The 23,489-nt window shown below is 33.3% G+C and overlaps 1 protein-coding gene across 1 annotated transcript in view; it reads left to right on the plus strand.

The window, feature by feature from the left end:
* Window positions 1–23,489, plus strand: part of PGAP1 (post-GPI attachment to proteins inositol deacylase 1) — a 71,387-nt gene that overhangs the window by 39,418 nt on the left and 8,480 nt on the right. The window contains exons 14-26 of the mRNA XM_082630329.1: window positions 2,505–2,580; window positions 6,334–6,407; window positions 6,516–6,567; window positions 7,057–7,123; window positions 7,556–7,664; window positions 9,562–9,600; window positions 13,042–13,135; window positions 16,878–16,968; window positions 17,782–17,979; window positions 19,145–19,280; window positions 20,559–20,609; window positions 21,090–21,277; window positions 22,481–22,585. Of these exons, the coding sequence (XP_082486455.1) occupies window positions 2,505–2,580; window positions 6,334–6,407; window positions 6,516–6,567; window positions 7,057–7,123; window positions 7,556–7,664; window positions 9,562–9,600; window positions 13,042–13,135; window positions 16,878–16,968; window positions 17,782–17,979; window positions 19,145–19,280; window positions 20,559–20,609; window positions 21,090–21,277; window positions 22,481–22,585 (1,280 nt within the window). The remainder of the gene's footprint in view (window positions 1–2,504; window positions 2,581–6,333; window positions 6,408–6,515; window positions 6,568–7,056; window positions 7,124–7,555; window positions 7,665–9,561; window positions 9,601–13,041; window positions 13,136–16,877; window positions 16,969–17,781; window positions 17,980–19,144; window positions 19,281–20,558; window positions 20,610–21,089; window positions 21,278–22,480; window positions 22,586–23,489) is intronic.

Here is a 23,489-nt window from a genome sequence, read left to right on the forward strand (position 1 = left end):
ATATTCTGGAGGGCCTTGATTGGAAGATTCAGCACTTTATAGAATTCAGGAGTCAGTAGGGAACTGAAAGATTTTTCTCCATAGTAGTAATGGGATCAGAGCTATTTATTTTGGAAAATGAATCTATTTATGGTATAGGATAGATTAGAAAAAGAGAGAACAGGCACCTCATATACGATTATGAAAGCTTGTACTAGTGAAGTGGGAGTAGAAATAAAAGGATGGTGATTTCTGAGAGAAGTAGGCAGGGAAAGAAGAAGATGGAGGTAAAAGACCCGCTACTCCCCTTTCCACATTTCACCCAGCAAACTTACCCTTCAAGATCTAGCCAAAGTGTCCCTTGTTTTCCTTTTCTAGACTACTCCGGTAACCTCTTACTTATTCCCAGGATACTTTGTTTATAACTTCTTTGAGGAATATATTATACCGAATTATAATTTATTTGTTTACATCTTTATTGCCATCACCATAGTATGAATGCATTCGGAGTAAGGACCAGATAGGTTTTACTCTACTTTGCATCTTCAACCTTTAGTGACTGCCACATAAATGCTCAAAAAAGTGTTTCTTGAATGTGAAAGTTAATGAGATTTGGGGCCAATATCATAGGAAAGTTTAAAGGAAAAAAGAAAAGGGGATGTAGTTAGGAGAAGTCTCAAAGATTGAGTCTCACGAGTACCCGAGTACCTTATAATGGATTCATTGTTTTGTTTTGCTTAGCTCAAGTGAGAGGTATTTCAACATCTTCAATACTAAAAGCTCTCTTTAAGGGTTTTTCTTTCAGGTAAGTTGGTTTTGAATGAATTTAACATCTTCCCAAACTTGGAAAGGGCTTCCTTGGTTATTCCAAGAAATTAATGAGCATTTCGCAAATAGCCAGTCTTAGTGGCCTAATAAATACTTAATGTGTCTTAACGCTCTTTGGAAAGTAACACTGCTGACTCTAGTGTTGCGTACCCAATCTCACAAGGATGGAAACTTAGGCCTTTCATAATTTCTATGTGTCTGTTATAGCTCATCATCAGGATACATATATTTAAATAGGCAGTTCAAAATTTTCTTGAGTCAACTAATCATCTTAATATAGTTTTCCAAATGTAAACATGGAATTACTTGCATTCTTTGATGAGAGAAAACAAAATAATTAAGTCCATTAGAAATTTACTTACCTTGTATATTTCAGAGACAGACTCTTGAATTCTTTCTTTTTTGGGTAAGGGTTTATTCCATAAAGAAATGGCCAAATTTTTAAAGCAATAATAAAAGTTGTATTATTTTAAATACCTGTTAAAGTGATTTAAAATTGCTTCCCTGTCTCAGGCAATGTCTCACCCAAAGATACTTGTAAAAATATAATGAATTATCCTGTTGAATAAATGATTTCTCTATAACAGCTGTTTTCTATAGTGAAAATATCTGACAGTGTTCTTTGCCTTCTAATTAAAGAGGGAAAAATAAAAGCAGAGCCCCTTAGTTTTTTTCTTTTATTCCCTCGTGTGTGTACATTCTAATAGCATTTTCCCTCATCTGTTTTCCATTTTCAAAAACAGTCAAAACTCCACCCAAGAGGCAAACAACGTAACACAGCTTAAAATACAATCCAAGGTGTAGTTACCAGAAAAGCCTAGGATAGACCCCACTGACTTTCCACTTATTGTAGACAGCAAACTACTTGCTAGCTACAGTTAGGCATCAGATTAATTTCTTCCTCAGCTCGTATAAATAGATCAGATATATAAATTTGGTTGGATGTGGAAATGATTTTAATGAAACTGTTATTGTAGACAGCTGACAGCAAAGTTCGTTATGCCACTGTAGAAACGTTATTAGATAAGAAACGCCATTACAGAAATCGCAGTGATGCAGATGTCACATTGTAGGTTCACTTTTTTTGAGACAGTGTTTTTTTTTCTTTGTACACAGTGAATCTCTTGTCCATTTATTATAACCTCTGTTTAGCCTGAAATAATCTTACGTGAATAACATTAGCCATCTGTAGATGAATAGCAGTATGTCTCCAAAAGCCTTTTGTAGTCTAATTAGACTGCTGAAACATACTAAATATGCAATTTTTAAAAAGATGTAACAAAATCACATTTCTTTTTGAGTATGAAAGAATTCAGAGATATATTACCTAAATTCTTAATTAATCTTGAGTTAATCTTGTCTCTTAATGCTTTGATCCATCATTTATGGTCCCTCTTCTATAAACACCTAAAACTAGCTGCAAGAAAACTTTGCTGTACATCTGCTCTTATAGAAATGACCCTCTAATAATTTATCTGTTAAGTTAAGCTTTGTCACCAAATTCTCTTAGCTTAGCATCTCTCCTTGAGGAATTCATGCCCCCTAAATATAACCAGGGTTAGAGTGTGATAGATAATAATACCTTCTTCAAAACTGAAGTTTATAGATTTTTGTTTTCTATTCAAATATCAAGTGAAGATATTTTACTATAAATTTAATTCTATTTTTTCCTAATAAATCAATGTTTTATATTCCAGTTTGTTGTAGATTGTGAATTCTTTAAAAAAGAGACAAGATCCATACAGCTTCCTGTAACTCATCTTTTTTCCTTTGGTAAGTACTTTGATTTTGGAAATCTTAAGAATTGCTTTTATTTTTAAGAGTGTTGATTTATTTTGCCAGTTAGTTGCAATAATGCAGAGCCCTAACATTAAGTGTTTTTGTGTATTTCAAGTGTAGTTCTTAGAATAACCACGTGATATGGCTCAGTGGTTTGATTTTTAACTGGGCCAGCAATCATTTTCTGAGAAATGAACCTTATTTTTTTATAGACTTTATTTATTTAAATATTTATTATTTATTAATTTCATTTATTTTTGGCCATGTTGGGTCTTAGTTGCAGCACGCAGGATCTTCGTTGAGGCATGCAGGATCTTTCATTGTGGCACCCAGGGTCTTCGTTGTGGTACACGGTCTTCTCTCTAGTTGTGGCGTGTGGGTTTTCTCTCTCTAGTTGTGGTGTGTAGGCTCCAGGGCGTGTGGGCTCTGTAGCTGTGGCGCACAGGTTCCAGAGCATGTGGGCTCTGTAGTTTGCAGCATGTGTGCTCTCCAGTTGAGGCACACGAGCTCAGCAGTTCTGGTGCGCGGGCTTAGTTGCCCCACGGCATGTGGGATCTTAGTTCCCTGACCAGGGATCGAACCCACGTCACTTATATTGTAAGGCGGATTCTTTAGCCCTGGACCATGAGAGAAGTCCCAGAAATGAACTTTAAAATAAACTTATCCGTGATCATATACATTTGCAGGTAATTGTCTGTGTGTATGTGTTTTCACATGAACTTATACTACATGTAGGCCCTTTTTATAAAAGGTTTATTCTAAGATATAAATTACTACCTGCCGTCTGAAGGTTTCAAGATTGCTCTAAATATTTTCCTTTTTTTTTGTTGTGGTAACATACACATAACTAAATATTCCTTTAAATTTTATTTTGAAATAATTTTAGACTTACAGGAAAACCACAGAAAGAGTAGAGTTCCCATATAGCTCTCATTCACTTTAACATAAACAATAAAGTTGTCAAAACTAAGACATTAGCACTGGTACAATACTGTTAACTACAGTTGTATTTGGTTTTCATTGGATTTTCCACCAGTGTTCTCCAGGTTCCCATATTGCATTTAGTTGTCATGTCTCCCTAGTTTCCTCTGATCTTTGATAGTTCCTCAGTCTTCCTTTGTCTTTTATAACTTTGAGGCCCTTGAAGAGTACTGATCAGTTATTTTGTAGAATATCTCTCTATTTGGCTTTGTCTAATGCTTTCTTATAATTAGATTGAGGTTATGCATTTTGGGCAAGAATATGACAGGAGCAATGTGAACTTCTCAGTGTATCATTTCAGAGGATACATGATGTCACTATGTCTAATTACTAATGATGTGGACCTTGATCACTTCTTGGTTAATGTGTTGTCTGCCAGGTTTCTCCACTGTAACGTTACTGCTTTGCTTTTCTCTTTGTGATTAATAAATATCTTGGGGGAGATACTTTGAGAATGTGTAAGTATCCTGTTTTTCTTCAAAATAACCCACTAATTTTAGCATCCATTGGTTTATCTAGTCTGAAGCAATTATTACTGGCATTCTATAATTATTGGAATTCTTCCTAAGGGAAAGTTGTCCCTTTTCCCCCATTTATTCAATTTTTATTTATGTCACTATGGACTTATGGATATTTATTTTATTTATTGGGTTATAATGCAATATTATTGTTACTTTTTTTTTTTTTTTTTTTTTTTTTGCTTAAGTTGCTCCAGCTTTGGATGTGGGAGCTCTTTTTAAGTTGGCTCTTGTGCTCTTTTGGCATGCCCAATTTTTTCAATATTTTTCTTTTGTATTCCATTCGTGAAAAGAATCTGTTACTTGAGAGAGGAAACTTCCTTTAAGATTTTTATCCCTCCCCCACCTTTTTTTTTTTTTTTTGGTTGAAGAATACACAGAACAATACAGAAATGACAACTCTAAACCACCTACCTCATTAAAAATAGCAAGCTTATAAAATAAGAGATCTACCCTCCCTAGCTCAAATTTTTGTAATTGTGACTCCATGATTACACATACCATATTCAGTTCCATGTTCATAGAGGCAAATTCTCCTTGTTTTAATTTATGCTCAGCTAAACTGATTAATACTGTATAATGATAGGAAGCTGGTTTCCTAGACATAATGGATATAGGTGCTTCTGGAATATGCTAAGCAATTTTAAAGTTAATCTATTAAAAGAAAAATGATTTCTTCAGGTGACAAAATGAAATTTTTATTGTTGCTAAAATATACTCTGACGATAGTATGTAACTGATGTCAACTAATACTTTTGATATCTTAGATTTAATAATAAATTGAGACTTGAACTGTTTTAAAAGTGAGAACATTCAGGGAAATTTATGCTTTGATTACTGGTGAATGTCTCACATTTTAAATTATAGCACAATCGAACACCTGTGGCTTATTTGTTGATGTTAAACAATCTTCCAAATGGGCCTATCAACATTTTAATAATGATGTTCTTTCTAAAATCTTCAAGGTGTGAGTCAGGCTAAAAAAAAAATTTTTTTTTTAATTAGTAAAGTGTTCAGCTTCTGATTTTCCTTTTGCCATAGTGGAAAGCAAAATTTTAAATTACTTCTTACCTCCTGTTAGAATTTTTTAAACACCCAAAAGTTAGATCATCTTACTTGTGAAGAAGGGTACCACAGTGAATGGTATTTTAAATTAGATTAAGTAGAATGTGAAGTATACTTCATATTTGCTAGTTTTTCTCCTATTGTTCATTTTGAGGTGCCTTAAATTCAGTGCTGTATTTTAAAATATTGGTTACATTAGGTCCTCATTAAAATGGTTTGTTTGAATGTGTAAGTTAGCATTGTATCTTAAAAGTGATTTATTAATCACAGATTAATGGTACATCTTGTACTTAGCAAATTTGTTTACATGTTGATAAAATTTCCTAAGTCTTTTTTTTCTTAACTCCAAGTATACATCCTATAATATAGTTATGATAATGCAACATTATGAAAAAACTGGTTATGTGTTTTAACTGGTGCTAAATGTGACTGACAGAATCTTAACATCATACAGTATTTTTTTTTTTTTTTTTTTTTTTTTTTTTTTTTGCTGTACGCGGGCCTCTCACTGCTGTGGCCTCTCCCGTTGCGGAGCACAGGCTCCGGACACACAGGCTCCGCGGCCATGGCTCGCGGGCCCAGCCGCTCCGCGGCATGTGGGATCTTCCGGGATCGGGGCACGAACCCGTGTCCCCTGCATCGGCAGGCGGACTCTCAACCACTGCGCCACCAGGGAAGCCCAGTATTTATTTTTTAATTAATAGAATTTCAATGATATACTTGGTAAAATATTTCAAGCCTTTTCTGTCTATTGCACAGCGGTGGTCTGTCTTATTGTTTTCTCTTTTCAAAGAAGCATCTGAACACTTGCATTTGCATATTCTTATCCAAAGGCATTCACATGTAAGTGGATGCGATTTTTAAAATTTTATTAAAATGTTAAAAAAAAAAACTACCAAGAAAGCATACCTTTTTGAAATTGGAACTATGTAGTGATTTTTTAAAACACATAAATGTCATTGAAAGTCATTATAAATGTTATGCTTTGTTCAAAGTTTATTGAAGGAGGATTGGAGTTTTAGGAGTTCACTCCTCCATACTGAAAGCAAGAACCTATAAACTATTTTCTAATGCTAAAAATCTGTTGACATTATTTTAGACATTGTTTAAGCAGTCAGTACTCTTGTACTTTAAAAAAATTTTTTTTGGTATTCTAAGTAATACAGTACTTTTAATTCAATAGGATTGTCTTCAAGGAAAGTGATATTAAATACAAGTGGCCTGTTCTATAATATAGAGCTTCTGAACTTTGGACAGGTAATTAATTATCTTGACAATAACAGGACTTGATTTTACTTTACTGTTTAGTTAAACAAACTTATAAACTTGTTTTTTTTTTTAATTTTTGTGGTCAAACTCTATTAGATATACCAAGCTTTTAAAATCAACGTGGTAAGCAAGTGCTCAGGAGTGAAAGGTAAGTGTATTTCTGAAAAAATAGTACTGTCATTTGAAGAATCATTAGGTCTTCACTTGAATTTTCTGTAATACTTATTTTTCCAAATATTTTATGTAAATTAATATTAAATATATGATAATAGAAAAGCTGTTTATATTTCCAAATGGATTTAACATAGACCCTTTCTTAACAGTAAGCATCTTTGTCTGTTTCAGTTTAAATATCCACGTTTTAAAAATACTGTATTTCTTGCTGTTTTATTGTAGTAATAATTGAGATTTAGCTGTTTAATGTTTTTCCAGTTTCTTATACTTCCCATATGCTCTAATATCTTGTTGTAGGTCTAATTAAACATTATTATTAAGTAATTCTCCATAATTTATTGTGTGATATAAGTCTTACTGATTATTTTTTAATGAAATGAGTATTGTGTAAATAGTTAGGTATTATAGTAGTAACCTTAGTAACATAAGGTTAGTAATACATATTTCCTTCATGTTTCCACAGAAGAAATTACTAGTATCTATAAACTTCATATTCCCTGGTCTTATGAAGATTCACTAACCATTGCACAGTAAGTATATGAAAGAATTTACCTTAAACTGTGTTGTTTTTGAATAATACATATTCTACTTAGTCTGTTTATTTAAATCATAATAAAATTTTAGAGAAATTATTACAGGGCCTCTTAGTAAAATGTAGGTATCCTTTATGTAACATTGTGCCCATAAGATAATATAATATTATAAGATACCATATAGTATTCTTATTTAAGCGATCTAGAATTTAAACCTTACTTGCTTCAGACATGAACCCCTTTCCACCCTCTCCCCCAGTTTCTGTGTCCTAGAAGGAGCTGTGATACAACTGGAAAAGTGTCAATCCATAGTAACATGTGTGGCATCTAGCCTCCTTAACGTTATTTCACTGTGTTGTGCTGAGGATTGACTTAGCCATGGTTATTTCACAGCATTTTGTATTTGACAACTGATATTTATCTTTTCAGGGTTCCATCTTCCACAGAAATTTCTGTGAAACTCCATATTGCTCAACCAGAAAATGACAGCCATGTAGCGTTATTAAAAATGTATACATCATCAGACTGTCAATATGAGGTAAGTTATATGTTTGCTTAATTTTTAGGATTTAGTTATAGAATAAACTGGAAATATATTTTTATATTTGCCTCAGATATATGGTGATGCAAAAGCCAATTAATATGAGAGAGTTAGTTACTTATGATACTTTAAATAGTCTCCATTTTGCCTGTTAGCACCACCTCAGTATTTCCTTAGCTGGACCATTGAAAGTATGTATCTAAATAAGTAATAGAAAATAAAATAAAAATTGAGACTGCAGATTAACCTTCTCAGTTTGGAAGCCCAAGTCCAGAATCCTCCATAAACTGAAGAACTTCATGAAATCAGATGACATGGCTATACTGCAGTAACTGGCATGATATATATTCTCCAGCACTACTGGATAAGCTTAAGGATCTTCTTTTCACTCATTATTTTAAGCTCTATTAATCATTAACATGTGCAAGTTAGTACCTGTTGGGTTTGTTTTACAATCACAGTAGATCTCTTTGCACTGAGAGAAGGGAAATGGACTCAAGAATAACATTTTATTTACATATAGATTCGTGAACTAAAAGAGTTCCTCTTTGTATAAGAACATACCAGCTTCTAAGGATTCCAGATTTAAGTGCTTGAAGTATACATTTCAGTGGTGGTTTTGGTTTATGTGAAATATCTTATTTCTACTCAGTTGCTTTAATTTGGATTCTTTATTAGAGCTAACTTTCTTAGGGTAGACTAGAATTGGTAGGTCAAGTGAATATAATCTGTCCTACAAGCTTCAGTTTGACCTATATTATGAGTTATTTTAGATTTCATGGAATTTATTAATGCTTTGATATCTTGCTTTCTGTTTCTAGCATTGAAGGATTTTGCAGGGATATAATGGTTTTCAGCTTGTGCCTTCATATTTCTAATATTACTATAGAGATAGAAAGAATTGTGTTAGTAATTTGGCTGTACTGCACATTCTCTTAATGTCCATATTTTTACAAATACTTTATTTTTTTTAAAAGTCCATGTATTGGGGGCTTCCCTGGTGGCGCAGTGGTTGGGAGTCCGCCTGCCGATGCAGGGGACGCGGGTTCGTGCCCCGGTCTGGGAGGATCCCACATGCCACGGAGCTGCTGGGCCCGTGAGCCATGGCCGCTGAGCCTGCGCATCCGGAGCCTGTGCTCCACAGGGGGAGAGGCCACAGCGGTGAGAGGCCCGCGTACTGCAAAAAAAAAAAAAAAGTCCACGTATTGACAAAATATAGTTATTTTACAACTTCTCTATGAAAGATGAATTTCCTTTTTCCAGACTTCCTAATATCAAAAGAGGTATATTTATGGCAGAGATAATTAATGATGAATTTCTTTTTAAAGTGTTGTCTTGGCTCAAATTTTATTACATGTGATCTGTTTGTTCCTGGTATTATATCATGTGAAACCTATTTTTATGACATTTACTCAGAAGTGGTTTAGCTTAACTATATTTAGTACCATATGATTGTAGGTTTGAGATTTTAAAGTACGAGTTACATAAGCAAGTTGATTAATTTGTGCTTAATTTTTCAGCAAACATACATATAGTTTCTGACTCAATCATTCAATAAATTCCTTTAGCTTGTATGATCTGGTAATAAGATATTCTGATTAATTAAATATTCTAGTTAGTAAAGGGTTACCACGTATCACGGTATCATATGATACCACATATCATAGCATTCATCTAATTGGGAAAGAATTAGATTACAGAAAAAATATTGAACAGCAAAACCACAGTTGATACAAATTAAACGTTGATGGTTCAGAGAATTCTTTTAAGATCTTGAGTACCTTTAGGTTCATCATTATAAAAAAATTAATGATTATGCTTAGTGCTCAGTTTAATAAAATGTGAACTAGAGTTTAGGGAAAATAACCTTTTTTTAATAATTGTTTTAAACTAGGTGACAGTTAAGACTTCCTTTTCACAAATACTTGGACAGGTAAGAGAGACTCCTTGTCAATTATTTATTGCCTTGTGAATAGAAACTGTAAGGCAGGGTTTGTAAACGTTTTCTGTAAAGCACCAGGTATTAGTATTTCAGCAGACCATATATAGTCTCTTGCCACTTCTGCCACTACTGCAGCTACTTCTTTTTTCTTCTTTCTCCTTTTTTCTTCTTTTTCTCATGTTAATAAAATCTGAAAGCCATTCTTGGCATACAGGCCATAGTTGGCCACCCCTGGCTTTAAGGTGATGCTTTCATGTTTGATACTTCCTAAGAATGAAAGTTGATTCCTGATTTTCAAGAAAATTAATATTTTTGGCTAAATGGATATCATATTAAGATTTCATGTTGCTCATACGATGCTATAATTCATAATCCAATAAAACCTGTGGGCTCTGTCATATAAATGAGCTTTTTGCAAGAACTTTTTATGTTGTGCAAGCTCAGTTTGTAAAAGGTAAAAGTAAATTATATTAAAAATAAACATGCTGAAATAGGTTAAATTCATTTGGGGAGTATCTTAAATTCATAGGCAAATAGTGTTACAAAAATAATTTATCAAGTTGTAGAACTACTATATTATTATTCAACATCATTATAATTTGCAGAATTGTGCAATCTGGACATAAATAGATAATACTGATTAGTCAGAGAAATTATAGTTTTAAAATTCACTAAAAATTTTATTGTGTCTTTTATTACTTTCACTTTATTTTTTTGGTCTCTTATGTTTTGCAGTCTAGGCATAGCAGAATTTTTAAGTCATTTAATTCTATAATTATAATAAAACTCACAAGTTAAAAGTAAATCAGAAACTTTTTATGTATGTTATCTCATTTGATCCTGACAACAACCTGGTAAGAACTAGATTGTGATTATTAATAAATTTGTGAACATTAGAAAATTCTAAGCTAATGTGTAAAAATTTTGTGCTACATTAGAAAGAGAAGATTAAATGTTAGTGTAAGTTGGAAAATAGCATCATGGATAGTTATAATAAATACTCTAAAATGTTAAGAGATCAATTTTTAAGAAAAATTATATCTTGGAATAAAAGGGAAGAATTCATGCTATTGTATTTTTAGTATGTCACTGTACATGGTGGTATGGCTGAGGATATAACACACTCTCTTATCCGTATCATCCCTGGGGTTCATAATTCAGATTAGTGACAAGAAAAGTCAAGTTTGCTTGATACTGTATAATCAGGTGTAATTATATGTACACCAAAAAAACCCAGACTAATAGTCTTGTTTAGACATGGAAATTTTTCTAAAAAATGATGATGTGTGGGTGTTGCAGGATCAGAGGTAGGTACTTTTTTAAATGTTGAAGAATTCATGGCAATTGAGTTAAGTCCTCAAATGTTTGGAATGAAATAAGATGCTCTTCCTTCATGTTTGTTTCAAAATTTAGCTTGAGAACAGTAGGAGAATGAATTAGGTTTTGTATATCTTATTTGTCTTTTAAAAATCATACATATTTTCAGTGTTAACTGATTTAGTCAAAGAAGACTGGAAAGAGGACTAAAGAGAAACCACTTAGGAGAATCTTTAGCCTTTGATTAGATAATTTTTTCATAAAATTTTTTTTAAAAAAAGGAAAGAGGAAAATATACTTACATATTGTTTAGTCTACTCTTATGAAAGAGAGGACAGAAAATAAACTGAAAGTTGCTTTCTCAAGAGAATTATTTAAACTCTTAATAAATCATTTCCATGTAGGAATGAAGCCCAATGTTGCCCAATCTTTAGATTTTAAGAGAAACTAGAAATCTGAATTTTTAGATAAAATATTTTAATTTTTCAATGTTGGCATCTAATTCAAAATGTAAAGAAATACTATGCCAAGTACTAAGCCAAATGAAGCACATATACAATTTGAATATGACCCACGGAGGCCAGTTTATGATTGTTGATTGTTGTATCTGTGGCCCAGTATCATATTTACTACTCATAACAATGACACTCAGTCATTAAAAAGAAATTTTATGTAGGACCTCTTTCAAGATTTCTGAAAACAGTGAAGGGCATTAAAGGTTAATAATAACAGTGAATATTTTCTGATCACCTACTTGTGCCAGTTACTATTCCAAATGATTTACACAAATGAACACATTTAAGCCTCAAACTCCCTGTGAGATAGTGCTATTTAACTCCATTTTACTGATAAGGGCCTAGAGAGAAGGAGGGGTAAAATAAGTTGCCTAAGAGCTAGTGAAAGGCAAAGCTGTAGTCTGAACTCAGGAGTACGACTCTGAGCCTGTTATGCTACTTAACTATCCTTCCAACACACTTAATAACTAAAGTATGCTATATATTTCCTAGCATGTCTTTAGCAGGCAGTGAGCATCATTTAGTAACAGGTAGGAAAATGACCTTTTCCCTTTCACTCAACTCTCCTCTCCTTTCCGTCAAAGCTACAAACTGTAAATCATGAGTATGAGCTTTATGTTTTTTGAGTCTTATCAGTTTTAATCTGGGAATCCTCAGAGGAGCTTCAGGGAGACCTTGAACTTGCTGAAATTTTACTTAACATTTTGTGTAAGCATTCATTTCCATAGTTTTCATTAGATTGACAGGGGAGTCTGTACATGTTCTTAAAAATTCTGTGGATTGGAGAACATGCTTTAAAGTAATTTCCTTTTAAAACTTTAACATTAAAAGAAGAACTTACACTATGTTTTTGTTATATGTATTTTTTTATGTAGATTGGATCAGCTGATAGAATGACTTGAGGTGCTATAACATAATGGTTATGAACTTAGGCTTTGAGTTAAATTCCATTCTACAACATTTCCAAAGCTGGTGAAGGACATAAAAGCCTAACAATAGCAGCTCATATTTTTGATAGTTTATCATGTTCAAGTTAATATTCTAAATGCTTTACACAAATGAACATGTTTAAATCCTTAAAACCACCTATAAGGTAAGTACTATTATTGTCCCTATCTTACTGTTAAGAGCAAAGAGAGGTAACAAGTAAGTAAGTAACTTGCTTGTCTCTTAATTGTGCAAGTTACTTGGGCCCCCTGTACCTGAATTTCTTCATCTGTAAAATAAGGATAAGAACTATATGGATGGATTTTTGGGAGGAGAGCATGAGATAATGCATATAAGATGTTTAGTATTATACCTGGAACATATTAAATGCTCGATAAACATTCCTTGTAAAAAATTTTGTAGCATATGCTACACAATTATATATTGCCTCTATTATGCCTTTGATGAAAAATTCAGATAACATGTTTCTAATATGCGATGTATTCTTAGCATTTATTTTGCTTAGAATTTTTATACCCATTACTCAAGATATCTTTTAGTCATGTCAGAAAATGTATAAAGTGAAAAACAACTTTTTTATTTCATGTGAAAGTATATATATTTCATTAACATGAACATTCAGAAGTTACCCATTGATTTGCCTGTTTTCTAGGTAGTTAGATTTCATGGTGGAGCTCTTCCTGCCTATGTTATATCTAGTATCCTTCTTGCTTATGGAGGACAGTTATACTCTCTTTTCTCAACAGGTAAGAATGTTTCTATTCCTCCCTCCCTCTCTTCCTTCCTCAATGCTTCATTACTACTTTTTTTTATCCTACGTGTAGCTAATGAAGACACATCTACTTCTTGAAAATTCACCACCCTTCTCTCTCAAGGTTACAGGAGTTTGAGATCCTCTTAAGTTTTAAGAGATTACCAAGAAAAGTCCTTACTTGTTTTCTCCATTTTATACCCTTGTGTCTAAAGTTTATTCCCTCTGTTCTGAGGATCTCTTAAGAGGTAGAAGCTGGTTGACAGGGATTTTGTTCTCCATTCTGTTCCCGGTGCCTGACATAGGGCCAAGCACATAGTTGGCAGTCAGTGTAATATTTGGGCTGTATCAACTGTATCATTTAGGTCTTGGTACCCTGAATGGAATAATTAAGAGTTTAATTGAAGGGACTATTTCAAAGGTATGTATAGGGTTAAGGGAAACCAACAACAAATGATAAAATACCAAATTAGCAACAGAGCCATCTGATACTCCTAGGTGTCAGGGCAAGGGAGGGAGCAAATCTAGAGAGGGTGCAGAAATGCTGTGGCCACTGTCAGCATGTGGCTCAGCGGGGAGAAAGCAGGGAAATAAATACACTAACTTTATTTCCTTCTATCCTCCTATCTGCCAGTGCTTCTCATTCACTGAACCCAACTAGAAGCCAGTTCCTAAAAGTCAGCCTCCCAGAATTCAGAGCAAAGTAAAGGGTAGAACATGGATCTGGAGAAGAAAATATAGACTGTATAGTACATTGGACAAAGCCTTCTCTAGAGTATAGCAGTTAGAACAATTTCCCAGGAGCCTCACACACTTGCCAGGCTTGTACAATGATAATCAGAGGAGGCAAGAGAGAAAGAGAGTGGGGACAAAACATACAAAAGCAGTCCAAAAATCCCCTCCACCGTTTCCATGGTGCCAAATCCTTTCACAGCTACTCGTTTCCTTTCAGTGACTTTTTTGCAGTTTCAAGTCTGCCTTTAGTGTTCATTTTAACCTGATTTAACCTGTTATATTCCAGGAAGAAGTAAGCAACATTTAATGTGATCTGCCCAGATCCAACCTTTTTTTTTTTTTTTTTTTTAAATCTTTTTTTCGTTTTTTTTTTTTTTTTTTTTAATTTTTTATTTTTTGAAGATGTTGGGGGTAGGAGTTTTTTAGTAATTTATTTATTTATTTTTGCTGTGTTGGGTCTTCGTTTCTGTGCGAGGGCTTTCTCTAGTTGTGGCAAGCGGGGGCCACTCTTCATCGCGGTGCGCGGGCCTTTCACTATCGCGGCCTCTCGTTGCGGAGCACAGGCTCCAGACGCGCAGGCTCAGTAGCTGTGGCTCACGGGCCTAGTTGCTCCGTGGCATGTGGGATCCTCCCAGACCAGGGCTCGAACCCGTGTCCCCTGCATTAGCAGGCAGATTCTCAACCACTGCGCCACCAGGGAAGCCCCCAACCTTTTAATTAAAAGATTATTCTGGCAATATGACATCTCCTATACTTGAATATAATTTTTGGAAATTTAAAAGAGACACCTCATTCTTCTCAGTTTTAAGTGACTTGACAATTGATTTTCAAGCATTTGGGATTTATATCTAGATAGTCCACAGAGACCCTGGGGATATATGATATTGGTTAATCTAGAGGACTTAAGTATGGGATTGTGTCTCAAATCAATTAAAGAAGTAGTTCTGAACCAAAGATGCTTGTTAGAAATCACTGGAATGGCTATAATAGAAAAGACAGATAATAACAAGTGTTAATGAGGATTTGTAGAATTGCAACCTTCTGTATACTGTTAGTGGGAATGTAAAATGGTATAGCTGTTTTGGAAAGCAGTCTGGCAGTTCATCAAAAGGTTAAACAGAGTTACCATATGACTCAGCAACTCTGCTCCTGGGTATATACCCAAGAGAACTGAAAACACACATCCACACTAAACACTGTTTATAATAGCCAAAAAGTGGAAACAACCAAAATGTCCATCAACTGATGAACAGATAATGTGCTGAATGCTACAAGATAGATGAATCTTGGAAATATGCTAAGTTGAAGGAGCCAGTCACAAAGGACCATATATGATTCCATTTTTATGAAATCTTCAGAGTAAGCCAATCTATAGAGACAGAAAGTAGATTAGTGGTTGCCTAGGAATGGGGAGGCATTGGAGGTGACAGTTAAGGGGACCAGTTTCTTTTGGGAGTAATGAAAATGTTTTAAGACTGACTGGTTGATAATGCACACTCTATGAATATACAAAAAACCACTGAATTGGATACACTTTAAATGGATGAATTTAAATGGAATTATAAGAATTATATCTCAGTAAAACAGTTTTTAAAAAATAGCTCACCGGGCTTCCCTGGTGGCACAGTGGTTGAGAGTCCGCCTGCTGATGCAGGGGACACGGGTTCATGCCCTGGTCCGGGAGGATCCCACATGCCGTGGAGCCGCTGGGCCCGTGAGCCATGGCCAGTGAGCCTGCGCGTCCGGGGCCTGTGCTCCGCAACGGGAGAGGCCACAACAGTGAGAGGCCTGCGTACCCCCCCCAAAAAAAAATAGCTCACCTGTGGAGCTTTGTAAAACTACAAATGACAAAACCATAGCCTTGGCTTTCTGAATCTGTTTCACAAATGATGATTGGCTATGTACTTTTGTATGAGAACCAGTAAATTAGAGTAAATTTTTATAGTAGGTTTATGTTTATTTTTTTTCTTTTTTTTAACTTTTTTTAATTGATGTATAGTTGATTTATAATGTGTTAACTTCTGCTGTACAGCAAAGTGATTCAGTTATACATACACACACACACACACACATATATATATATATATATATACATTCTTTTTTAGATTCTTTTCCATTTTGGTTTTTCATAGGGTATATAGTTCTCTGTGCTATACATTAGGACCTTGTTGTTTATCCATCCTATATATAAAAGCTTCAATCTGCTAATCCCAAACTCCCACTCCATCCCTCCCCCAACCCCTTCCCCCTTGGTAACCACAAGTCTGTTCTCTATGTCCATGAGTCTGTTTCTCTTTCCTAGATTGGTTCATTTGTGTCATATTTTAGATTCCACATATAAGTGCTATCATATATTTGTCTTTCTTTTCCTGACTGACTTCACTTAATATGGTAATCTCTAGTTGCATCCACGTTACTGCAAATGGCATTATTTTGTTCTTCTTTATGGCTAATATCTCATTGTATATATGTACCACATCTTTATCTATTCGTCTGTTGATGGACATTTAGGTTGTTTCCACATCTTGGCTGTAGTGAATAGTGCTGCTATGAACATAGGGGTGCATGTATCTTTTTGAATTAGAGTTTTGTCTGGATATATACCCAGGAGTGGGATTGCTGGTTCATATGTTATTTCTATTTTTCAGTTTTTTGAGGAACCTCCATACTGTTTCCCATAGTGGCTGCACCAATTTACAATCCCACCAACAGTGTAGCAGGGTTCCCTTTTCTCCACATCCTCTCCAGCATTTGCTATTTGTAGAGTTTTTAATGATGGCCATTCTGACCAGTGTGAGGTGGTACCTCATTGTAGTTTTGATTTGTCTTTCAAATTAGGGTAATTTTTTATCTTTTGAGAAGAGTCTCTGTGGTAGTAATAAAGACCCTTGCTTTCTATGACATGAGATATGTTGCTCTTACGAACAATGCAGCATATAATATGTCTCATACTTAATTACTTTGAATTCTCTACTACATATAATTTTTTTTTAAATCACTAGGTCACTGCTTAGAATATGCTGCTATGTTGGATAAAGAAGCCAAACCATACAAAGTTGATCCTTTTGTAATTATGGTTAAGTTTCTGTTGGGGTAAGTTTTATTATCTGTGATAATGATTTTAATTTTGTTTTATATATAAAGTATTATGTTTGGCTCAAATATGAAGGATAAATTTCCATACAAATAAGGCAATTGACTTGTTTTATTAAATGGACTTTTTCTCTTAGGCAAAGGCCTAATAAGTACATCAACATTTACTTCAATAGTTTAGAAGTAATTATTGAACTTATATATATAATATATATACACATATATCAGTCTAAATTTAGACTATAAATATACCAGGACTTTAAAATTTTCAAAAGAATGTATGTGGTACATGAGCTTTGGGTATCCCAGATTCATGGACACAAAGCAATATAGGATATTGGTGAAACAGTGCCTCAGAACACTTTTTATTACTTCCCATACAAAGTATATTTTAGATCTCTCTACCCTACTTAATGTCGCATTCTTAATTTATTCAGGTTTTGTTTTTGTTTTTGTTTGGTTAAAAACCATTACTTAGATGTCTTTTCTTCTGTCTTTATAACTAGCTATTGGCTTTCTAACTTAAAAAAAAGACCAGTTATTACTTCATTACAAGGATCAATGAGAGCAGTAAAGCTGCATTGAGACTTGAGACTCAGATCCTTGAAGATCACTTGACTCAGTAGTTCCCTACCAGGAATTGAAGTTTGTTTTTTCAGTATAATTATAAATGAAATATCATGGTATTCTGGGAACTGTAGTGAATGGTCAAACACTTCAAGTATTAAATCCTTTAATGAGAGTTGTTGGGGTTTTTTTTGTTTTTATTGTATTATTTGCTTTTATTTTTTGTATGTTTTCTTTTATCCACAGATACAAATGGTTTAAAGAATTTTGGGATATGTTATTGTTACCAGAATTAGATGCCATCGTTTTAACTAGTCAGAGTATGTGTTTCCCCCTTGTATCTTTGATTCTTTTTCTGTTTGGAACATGTACTGCCTACTGGGGTGGCCTACTCTCTTCTACATCTGTGAGACTCCTTTCTTCATTGTGGCTGACTTTGAAAAGGTAAAGAATGAATGACGAAAACCTTCCTTATTGCTCTTAAGAAAAAAACTGTATTCTGATAGGGAACCTTAAAATTAACTTGCTTTCACTAAACTATAATTTCTGAGGAAAAATGTATAACTAGTAAAACATGGGGTTAGTGTTCAAACTTATGCTTTTGTCATAGGTTATCATTTATTTCAAGTTAAATGCTACATTTGATTTTGACCATAGTGCTCAAGAGTTAATCAAAAAAGCTTGACAGTTTACACAAGTATTTTTAAATTTCACTGTTGTAAGTCTTTCCAAGGGCGAAGTGTTTCTCTGGCAATGCTTTTATATGTTGATTTTCAATCAAACCTGAGACTCCAATCTTGATATTTAGGGTCAGATTAGATGAAATGTATAAGAGCTCCAAAAACATTGCCTAGAGGTTTATTATGATCCAAAGACAGTTTGAAGTTGCTGGTATGCTCTTTTGGTAAACCAGTGATCTAGTTTCCATTTCCTCACCAGCCGTGTTATGTGATTTACTGTCACAGAGGGGATTATGGTATGATGCTTCTTCCTCCACCCTTCTGAGGTGCTTCTGACATTAACACCATCACATGTCTGAGTGACCTCAAGACTTTAAGAACAAAAGTATTTCTCTTCCTATCAAAATTGGAATTGTATGGCACAGGGCCTATAATTAATAATTATCTTTAATAATATTTTTTTCTTTTTTAGTACACGTATTACCCATAGTATATATAAATGCAAGAGAAACTATCACAGTGTATAAAAGAATTTTAAAATATGTGTCACCCCTCACCTTTATTTTAAAAAGCCTGTTTACCTTATAGTAATACTTGCACATTAATAAGGAGAGCCTGGCAGAGCACTGTATTGTTTTCTGCTTATATGTGACTGTGTAAATAACTGTTAATATGCTTTTTTTTTTTTTTTTTTTTTTTTGTGGTACGCGGGCCTCTCACTGTTGTGGCCTCTCCCGTTGCGGAGCACAGGCTCCGGACGCGCAGGCTCAGCGGCCATGGCTCACGGGCCTAGCTGCTCCGCGGCATGTGGGATCTTCCCAGACCGGGGCACGAACCTGTGTCCCCTGCATCGGCAGGCGGACTCTCAACCACTGCGCCACCAGGGAAGCCCTAATATGCTTTTGAAAGCTTTACTCTTGTTATTCCAGGCCCTCTGAACTTCCTAAAGATATGAAGATAATATCACCAGACTTGCCCATTTTGACAGTTGTTTTGATCATAGTTAGTTGGACAACTTGTGGAGCATTTGCCATCCTTCTTACTTATCTTTACTATGTGTTTAAGGTATGTCAAATCAGTAAAGTCAGAAGACCTGAGCTTTGTATCAGACAGGCATAGACTTTCCCATGGGTTTTGTTAAAAAATTTTTTTTGATCACTGCTGTTATATAACAGGCCTATGTGTAAAGTTTTTTTAAACATCTTAGCTATTTCAAATATATATAGTTAACTGTAGAACTGAAGTTACTAATCTGAGTGGGTTTCTTTGTTAAAAACAAAGGGAGGGGAGGAGATATAATCTGTTCCATATTGCTTGATGCTCTGGCAAGTAATGTTAACTTTTTAAAAAACATTTTACTAGAACGGTTTTTATTCACACCTCCCTTTAAACGTGGATAATAGACAAAACAAAAAGTTATGTCAGTGGGATCAGTCTGTCAATCATGCTGAAATAATGTAGAATGTTACAAATGTTGCTAGAGAATCACAAGACAGGATAAAAGTAATTAAGCTGACAATTTTACTGAGGAAATGAAAAACACTTCTAAGAAGGCTGACAGCTTTTCAGGAAAATCTACATTATACAACTGCTTGTTCTCCACATTAATCTTATGTAGAGACAGTTGATACTGGAAAGGATAATAATTTTTTCCTTTTTTTAACAAAGGTTTATTTGCATCTGCATTTAACATTAATACATGCACATTATAGATTACTTTCAGTTTACAAAGGAAAAATATGTCCATCAGAAAAAACTATTTAGAATTATTTTGATTTACAAATATAAATTAATTTGATTTATAAATATAATATTTTTAGTTTTTTAAGGTGGATATTTCAAACAACTGACACAATAAGCAGAACTTTCTCAAATACTTAAGCAAACCTAGTAAATTTATAGACTTTCTCAGGTTCTTGTAAACATTTCACCACCCTATATAATTGAGTTCCACATTTTCAGAGATTTAGATTATATAACACATGTTCAACTCTTTATACTATGCTGAATATAATCAAATTTTTGACTTGCATGACACTTCAAGTTGCGATAGCAAGGCACCATTCAAGCATAGGCTCACACAGTGTGGAAGATATAGCATTATATCCTGGCCCCAACATACTCTGGAATTTTGTATTATTTTGTTTGTTTTTTAATCCATGATAGCAAGCACATGTAGTTATTATTTATCTTTTCTAAAAGAATGTTTTTAAATGTTTAAATGAATTTTTATTTATTTAGGTTTTTAAAATTTCAAATTATAGTGCTTCTCTATTTCAGTAAAAATGGTTATGTTTTTTGTTTCAAAATAAAAGTAAAATTAAAGTCTTTCCTTTTTCATAGATTGTTCATCTGCAAGCCAGCTTAACAACTTTTAAAAATAGCCAGACTGTGGTAAGTTTTATTTTCAAAACGCTATATCACTTTAGTATGAAAGAACATGGAAAAATATGAAAGTTGATTTTTGTAAAAGGAAGTTAGGACTTTACAGTATTTAAAAGGTTTTATGAATTTAAATAACTTTAAGAAAAGCAAGCCTAATGAATATTAAAGTAAGACTTAGATTGTCATTTAATTTGATCTTTGTCAGTCCTTAAGTTGTTTTTATCACAATTATCTTTTAAATTTTATTTCAAGTAATTACGTAAGAGGATATATTCTTAGCAGTGGAAATAGCAAGTCAAAGGAATAAAAATTTTATAACTGATAACTGCTTTAAAATACTTTCAAACAAGATAATTCAGTATTTTATATCAATTTGGTAATGGAAAGATGTATTTATTTAGCTGTTAGATAATTGAGTATGATTCTAAATAAAATAATAAACTTAAATTTTATTTAATATCTTGATATTTTTACTTTATTGCTTTGTAGAACCCCAAACACTCTAGAAGAAGTGAAAAAAAATCCAATCACCATAAAGACTCTACAGTATACCATCTCCGTTTATCTGCCAGTGATGCTGAAGATAGTCTTCGCATGCACAGTACCGTGATTAACTTATTAACATGGATTGTATTACTCAGCATGCCATCTTTAATTTATTGGCTGAAGAATCTTAGGTGTGTTTTATTTATATAATTATAATTTATGTGGTTCAAACTATAAATATCTGTAAGTAGAGACTTGCAGGATTCCTAATGTTTCATAAAACTTTCTCAAGAACAAGAAGCTAACACCTGAAATTTATTTTCAGCATATTCACATTTTCTTCTTTTCCGTGAGAATATAAACTTTCCCAAAATCTGCCCCAAAGGGGAGGGATTGTATTTTCTTTAACCTTCTTTGAGTCTAGAAATATGTGAAAATGTGCTTTATTTTGCTGACTTACAGTATTCATAATGCTAGTGCTTTATATATTTTTCAATTCACGACCAATTTTATATTTTCTTAAATTTAAGGGGAAGAAAAATGCTTACATTTAAAATAATAGAAATAACGAAGGAAGTGTGTACTTTTCTGATGTGTCCTATACGTTAAACTAAAATAAATGATCAGCTGTTTTACTGGAAAACTGTCATTTGCTTTGTTACCTGATAAGTGTCCTAGGTTAAATGAGAGCCTAAAAATGCTCTCTAAGGTTATTTCTAGAATATTTAGTTATTGGTAAATTGTCTTTTAAAAGCCACGTTATCCAGTTAATAGTTAACCCCTGCTTAATATAGTTTTTAGAAATGATGTAAAACTTTCAGATCATCTAAATACTGGAATTTTTTTTAAGTTGGCTGAATCAAAATAAGTTCAGTAAATTAAATCACAGGTCACCAAATATTAATATCTTTCCTTTGTCCCTTATTTTAATCAAGGTGCAAATTTTTGTCCACAGATTTGGGGAGGAAGTTACTTGAGGAGCACAAATTTATGATTCTAGAAGGCTGTAGACAGTTACTTTATATAAGCCTTCATTTTTTCATCTTTTTTAAATAGAGCAGTTTAAATATGTTTTAAATAATTTGTTTTATAAAATATTATTTATATATGAGCTTTCAGGCATATACTTATTGTAAAAAGGAAGTGCTTCCAGATGGGATATTTTCATTTCCTTTAGTAGTTTCTGAACATAATTCTCCATATAAAACCTTGAGTATAAAGATGATGTAGAGCAAAATTTATTTATCAATGATTTCTTGAGCTGTTTAGAGCTCTCTTATATCCATATAGCTATAGGAACGTTTTGAAATGTATTTAATTGATTGATTCTGAGAATTTAAGATGATTGGCAATGCTTTGTTGATTTATGTTTTATTTTTTTCTTTTTGACATAGGTATTACTTTAAACTTAATCCTGATCCATGTAAACCTTTGGCATTTATCCTTATTCCAACTATGGCAGTTCTTGGAAATACTTACACTGCTTCAATAAAATCAAGGTATAGTATTTTAATCTTTTTTTTTCTCACATCTGTTCCTGGTCTTTATCATACTTTCATGTCTGAAACATGTCTTTCGTTCCTAATTACTTGGACTGTTCCTGAAGGTAAAACTATAATAGTAATTATGGTTTATGTGCAAATACAGTTTATATGCAAATGTATTATATTTGTTTCCTTAATTATGCATTTTATTTGTTAGGATATAATCATTTTTTTTCTTTAAAAAGTTAACCCTTGAAAGATATGATATCTAAGGTTTGCTTCCAAAAAATATAGAAGGAGTGGAAGTGGGCAGTAATATAGGTAAAGTAAGATTGGCCATGACTTGATAATTTTTGAAGCTGGTTGATGGGTCCATGAGGTTCATTATACTGTTAATCTACTTATGTATATGTTTAAAATTTTCCATAATAAAACTTTACTTTTCATTGACTGCTTGTTTTCTCTGGGAGCCTTTTCAGTTGATTCTGGCAGATAGTTGCAGATATTCTAAAGTCAGGCAGATCTGGGGTTTCAATCTAAGGCTCTGTGTCCTTAGGTAAGTTTCTTAACCCCTCAGTTTCTCTGTTTTCAGAGTAAAAAGGTGATAGCCTTTCGTGGTAATATTTTTCTTTTAAAAATAGTGTCTTATCTTACATGCTCCTGTTAGGAATTAAAGATGGTTCCTTTTTTATTTGGTTGAAGTTTTTTGCTGATATTAAATAGGGTGAAAATAAATATTTCTGTAGCTATATCTTAGTAAACATTGATTTTTTTCTTATTAGGATAAATCTCTAGAGGTAGCATAGCTGAATAAAAGTCCTACTAATATTTTTCTGTGGTTAAAATTTAAAAGAATAAACAAAACTGGTTATTTACTTACTAGAATATTTTTCTCTTTTCTAGCCAAAATTGACTTGTA

The sequence above is a fragment of the Mesoplodon mirus genome, assembly GCF_964341445.2.
Source record: "Mesoplodon mirus genome assembly, chromosome: 8".
Classification (NCBI taxonomy): Eukaryota; Metazoa; Chordata; class Mammalia; order Artiodactyla; family Ziphiidae; genus Mesoplodon; species Mesoplodon mirus.